The 5,899-nt window shown below is 41.3% G+C and overlaps 1 protein-coding gene across 1 annotated transcript; it reads left to right on the plus strand.

Annotated features, from left to right (window-relative positions):
• The first annotated feature begins 2,990 nt into the window (after positions 1-2,990).
• Positions 2,991-5,899, plus strand: LOC122028039 (IRK-interacting protein-like). The gene is made up of 2 exons (XM_042587062.1): positions 2,991-3,616; positions 4,214-5,899. Exons 1-2 carry the CDS (start codon positions 3,371-3,373, stop codon positions 5,753-5,755), a joined length of 1,788 nt encoding a protein of 595 aa, XP_042442996.1. The 5' UTR covers positions 2,991-3,370; the 3' UTR covers positions 5,756-5,899.

The following is a 5,899-nucleotide window of genomic DNA, read 5'->3' on the forward strand; positions in this document are numbered from 1 at the left end:
ACCAAGAGTTGTGACTCTTGGCATCCCATGGAGGTTACAATTCCCCTTAAAGTGGCCGGCCACTTTTGATGAGAAGTTAGTGCATTTTGTGTGCTTGGTGAGTAACTCCATCATCTTCTTCCTCTCTAGTTTTCTTCTTGCTCTCCCTCTCCTCCATTACTGATCTCTAAGGTTGCTATCACATCCTTAGAGGTTCTTCTCCATCTCTTGCTTGTGTGGATACACATAGAGAAGTGTCTACTTTGACACTTTCGAGATCCGGCGAACCGAGGACGAGCGGAATTGCGAAGGGCTTCGCATCAAGGGTAAATTCCTTCTCCTTGTAGATCTAGTTTAGAACTAGTGTAAGAAACTCGTACTCGTAATGTTTTTCGAAATTTTAATCTTCGCACGGATCCGGTGGCTGGGGTTTCGGAGTTTCCGCAACGTAAAAAGCGATTTTTGTGGCTCGAAAAATCCAACAGCTTTCTTGTTTAAAGATTGTTGAGCCGTCAGTATATGCATCAATGTATGTATTCTAAATGGGGGGCTGGTTAACAAAGTTTTTTTTTCTATTGCTCTATATATTTTGTATCTGCATCATTTTAGTTCATGTTGCTCATAAGCTACGTATCTTTCTTGTGCTAAGCACTATTATGGTTCCAATTGTATCAATACAGACACTTGACCCCTCAACCTCTCCCTTTGTCTTACATTGTTCTCTAGTTTGCTTCACTGATTTCGTCCTGTTGTACCTGCTAGTGTGTTAAGTGGCCTACCCTCTTTATCTCTGTCTGTCTGGCTGTGCCCACTAAAGTGGGATTACAAAATGCATTTGGAAAGGGTTATTGCTCTTGTAGATGTTCAAAACTTCTTCTGCTAGCACTTGGCATGCACATTCTGAAGTCTCCATTTCCCCACAAGATATGCAAATTGGCCTGATCAAATGATGTTAAAACCAACAATGGTGGCATCCAGAGAAGAGCCCAAGAAGACACAAACAAGATCTACTGAAAAGTAACCTTGTCTCTTAATAGGCATCCGATACGCAAAAGGAACCTTATTGCAGTTGCATATATTAGAAGAATGGAGGCAGCGACAGGTTTGAACTGGTGGATTACGACTGCAGAACGGGATACTCCTTTGTAAGGTAGTCAATACTAAACATCTACCTATTTGGATGCCTATCCACATCACAGTTCTTGTCGTATCTCTCTTTCATGCATGTGCCTGAGGAATGATGATGATTTTCAGCTCTTAATTGGATCCCATTATCTAAAATTTAACTAGTCAGATCTGTTAACTAGTTAGATCTGTTCCAACATGTCTCGTAAGGTAGAGGGCCCCTACTGTCTTGGGAAAGCCAAGAACCTAAATAACTTTTTTCCCCTTGTTCATAGGAATTTGTCTAACAAAACATCTGCATGTGAAGGTTCCAACAACTTTTGATGGTCTATATATGTACTTATGTACCCTGGTACTAGATAAATTGTCTAATAAAAACACTTACTGGTTAGTTTTTTCAGAAACAAGTAATGAACAGAATTAACAGTAGGGATGAGTGTACATTGGTTAGTTTATTTTCCAAGTTCTTATGAAATTTCACTGCTCGAGCTAAATGGTTAATGTAGTTGGATGACATTTCCTTCGGTTTGCCGTTGGCATTGACCAAGAAACATGATGCAAAAGAGTCGGCGGTAGACCTCTTACACCCACTCTTTCCAGCTCCTTCCACTCATTTGATTTTCTTTCTCAACAGATGGACCTGTGTTTTGGCACAGCAGAAGTGCTCCCTTGAGCTATGTGACAATGGGACCAGGGCAAATCACTTTGTTGGGTGTTGTTGGATCCATTTCTCCTTAAATTTTCACTTTCTCCTTCCACCTTTTGGCCATTTGCCTTTCGGCTGTGGTTTTAGTGGACCTGATAATAATTCTGACAATGGGACCAAGGATTAACAGTAACAAGCATGAAATGAAACATAAAAAATTCCATTCTAGGTAGTCTACTAAATCCAGATTCTAGGGTACAGTGGATTGGCTTCTCGAGCATTAGATGGATAGCTTCTCTTATAAAAACTTAAAAAACGAGGAATGAAGTTTCTTTTTTCAGCTCATGCACCCACTAATCTATTATGCAATGAACAAAACATGAGACAACTAGTACAACTGTGGGCACGCAGTCAACTTTTTGTTAGATTTTAGAGTCTCTCAACTTGTGAACTTAGCTGAATGTAAGTCGGACTTTTTTACTAACTCAAATGGTTGGCTCTACAAAATTCTCAATCTTTTTATTTGTTCTTAGACAGATCCTCTCGTTTCAACTCTCAAGTAACATTATTCAGGGACCTCAAAAAAGACACCAAAAATTTGGCTTTTTTAGTCAAATCATTTCTTGTCATAATGGTTGCTTTGGGCGGTTCTTGCTAGCATACTTACACGCAAGTATAGTTAACTACAGGCAAGAAGAAATGGGTCTAACATTCTATCTGTTTACCAATAGATTATATGTTTACCTGTAATGCATTTTCAGGAGAAAGAAATGCCAAAAAGGAACACAAAATTAGTCATCTATCAGCATTAGGGATTGAAATTCCACAAACTCAGCTGGACAATATTGAGAGGGTATTCTAGGGCACTTACTTACCTATAACAAAGTAAGTAGAATGGTCCATCTGATTATGGTTTCGTACTTTGCAACCATAGATTACACTGACTAGCAAATATCTTAATATATCAGCTTCAGTAACTTAAACTTCACGGTCCAGATTCCAAATTATGAATAGAATGGACATTCTAAATGTCATCATTACATAGCTAACACTCTGTTTGCATCATCGACCATGACTAATAAATTCCTCCAAATCTACTAATTCGCTGTCTTCATTGTTTAATGGATGTACTTATTGCCACCACCAACCCAATTTGCACAATCAACTGGAACGTGGCGTGTCTTCTCTCCTGGTAGGCTCTGATCTGGTGCATTAATACTCTGTTTGACAATTTCAATATCGGTTTGTTTACTGATGTTCATCGCCAGACAAGATTGATAGGTCAAAGCAGGAAGAAGGAAAAAGTGAATAAGAACAACACTAGCAATGGAGGTAAAGCTGTGAAAGTGAATTGGTTTTATGGCAGGTGGGCATGCTCTTCCTTCGCTTCTTCCTTCAGTGCTCATTCATTTTTATATGAGCATTAAAGAAAAAGCGAAGGAGGTTCTTTTACCTCTGAATGCATATTTATGCACTTCTCTCTCCTTCTTCGATTTTTGCACCTTTTCCTCCATCTCCCTCCCAAGAATTCTCCTTTTGGCATGACAATTTCGCTGCTGCCTCCGCACAACCCATTCACCGGCCTTAATCCCACCCATGGCCTGAAATATCCTTAGCGTCATGGACCTGCAGAGTGGTAGTGGTGGTGGTGGTGGCTGTTCCGCCGAGGCGCATGGGATCCGCAGACAGGACATCCAGGAGGCGATTCTCAAAGCAGCAGAGCTGAGGGCTCTCCATGCAGCTCTGCTTCGAAGGGGCTCCGGCGGCAGCCCCGCTGTGGCCATGTTGGCTCCTGGCGGTTCCCCTTTAGTACCCCATGGGGCCGCCAAGTTGTCAGTGCAGGAAGACTATCCTGTCTTCGCGCCGGTGAGTTCTGCAGCTGCCTGTTTCCATTAAAAAGTTTCCTTTGTTTTTTCTTTCCTTTTGCTTGTCATGTCCATCGCACTGCAAAGCAAGATGGGCTCTTGATCTGTGTTTCCAGATGTAATTTTCGTTTAGGTTCGTTCAGTTCATTATTTTCTGCAACTTGACGCTTATTTGATGATTTCATTCTTGATGGATGGATTTTGATGCTACACTGCTACGATTCTTCTTGATCCCAGGGCCTTTTTTTGTTTGTCAGCACCTCAGGCAGTTAGGGTTCCTCTGATTCTTAGGGTTTCTGTCTGTATCTTCTTCAGTGTTGCTTTGATATATAAATGTGTCATAGTCTCTTCCATAGTAATCTAATGTGCATGTGAAGCATCTTATTATACAACCAATGCTTACTTGATGGTTACCCAATTTGTAAGCAAACTGTTCAGTTAGTCATGTGAGATTGACGCCATTTAGGGCAAAGAAGCAGGAAGGAAGTCAACTGTTAGGAGATGAAACCATAACAAAGAAAGTGATCATAGATGATAAGGAAATGATTGAATTGCTTAAACAATTGCTTAAACACAAGTTGTTGTTGTTGTTTTGAAGAGTTACGAAGAGGATTCCCTCGCCGGATACAACTGTCTTCGTCCGGAGAATAGGAGCTTATCGCAAACATGGAATGCCATCAATGGCTTGGAAGGAGAAGGAAAAAGTAATGAAGCAGTTTCCTTTGATAATGAAAGCGCGAATAATGAACCACAGATTCCCTCTATAGTTGAGCGACTATCAAACAGAGCCTCAAGCATCAACCGCATGCTCCAGCTTCAAATTGTTCCAGAATCCAACAGTGTAAAGTCCTTGAGTGAAAGAACAAGTTCAGGTGAGTGTAGATTTACTACAATGCATAACACAAGCAGGCAGGAAGCTGTTTCATTGGAGATGAATATGGAACGAAGGAACCTCAAGAACACAAAAGGAACAGTGGCATCAAGCAAACCAGAACAATCTGTCAAAATGCAACTTAAACACAGAGGTCCAGTTCTTTCCTGGTTATTCCCAAAATCAAGAAAGAAAACTAAGCCAGACGATATGTCCCAACTTCCCAAAGTCCTTGAAATGTCACCAAAAACAGTGGAATCAGAGAATATGTCCCAACTTCTGAAAGAATGGGGAGCTCTTTCACTTGAATCACTCAAGAAGGAGCTCCTGGAGGCCAATGAAAATAAGGATGCTGCACTGACAGAAGTTTCAGAGATGAGATTCGCATTGGGTGAGCTTCAACAGAAGCTGGTCAACTTAGAAGCATACTGTGAAGAGCTGAAGAAGGCCTTAAAGCAGGCTACGCATGCAAAGAGCTCCTCCCAGGTTCAGGACAAGCCCAACTTGTCGAAGAGAATGAAGTCCATTGGTGGCAAAAAAGAGAATACGATGCCTGTTAGTGAAGAGGTAATGGTGGAGGGGTTCTTGCAGATCGTATCAGAAGCAAGGCTTTCTGTGAAGCAGTTTTGCAAGACACTCGTTCAGCAGATTGAAGAAAGGGAAGACGATTTGTCAGACAAAATAAATTTGCTTCTGCAACCGTATCAGATGATGTTGAATAGCAAGTATTCCAAAGGAGTAATTTATCACTTGGAAGCACTTATGAATCAATGTCTGTATCAGGATTTCGAGAACTGTGTGTTCCGTGAGGATGGATCTCCAAGATTTCTTGATCCTGAACGAGAGTGCCGGGAGAACTTCTCATCTTTTGTTTCCCTTCGGAATTTGAGCTGGAATGAGGTTTTGCAAAAGGGGACCAAGTTTTATAGTGAAGACTTCAGCAAGTTCTGCGATCAAAAAATGAGCTGCCTTGTTACGTTGCTGAATTGGTCGAGTCCATGGCCTGAAGAGCTTCTCCAGTGTTTCTTCGTCGCTGCCAAATGCATTTGGATGCTCCATTTGCTAGCATTTTCCTTCAGCCCACCTCTGAGTATCCTGAGAGTCGATGAAAATTTCAACTTCGATCCCATCTACATGGAAGATATTCCCTTAGAGAGACACAGAGCACAAAACCCTGCTCGGGTAAAGATCATGGCAATGCCAGGTTTTTATGTTCAAGATAGGGTGCTCAAGTGCAGGGTTCTTTGCAGGCATGGTTCTTTACCATAGTTATTTATGTTGTAGATTTGTTTCTTTTAGCCGCGATCTAATGTGATCGACAACCATGTTCCATTGTAGCATTTCGTGTTTTTCTTTTGTCAGACAATTTCTAAGCTCCACATCGACCAATCGTGGAAAAAAATAGCATATGAA

This window comes from Zingiber officinale, chromosome 10A (genome assembly GCF_018446385.1).
Source record: "Zingiber officinale cultivar Zhangliang chromosome 10A, Zo_v1.1, whole genome shotgun sequence".
Classification (NCBI taxonomy): Eukaryota; Viridiplantae; Streptophyta; class Magnoliopsida; order Zingiberales; family Zingiberaceae; genus Zingiber; species Zingiber officinale.

Excerpts from the sequence above, each read along its gene's own strand:
- LOC122028039 (XM_042587062.1), top strand. The coding sequence starts at position 3,371 with ATGGACCTGCAGAGTGGTAGTGGTGGTGGTGGTGGCTGTTCCGCCGAG. Across the intron at positions 3,617-4,213 it reads ACTATCCTGTCTTCGCGCCG|AGTTACGAAGAGGATTCCCT; the intron begins GTGAGTTCTGCA and ends GTTGTTTTGAAG.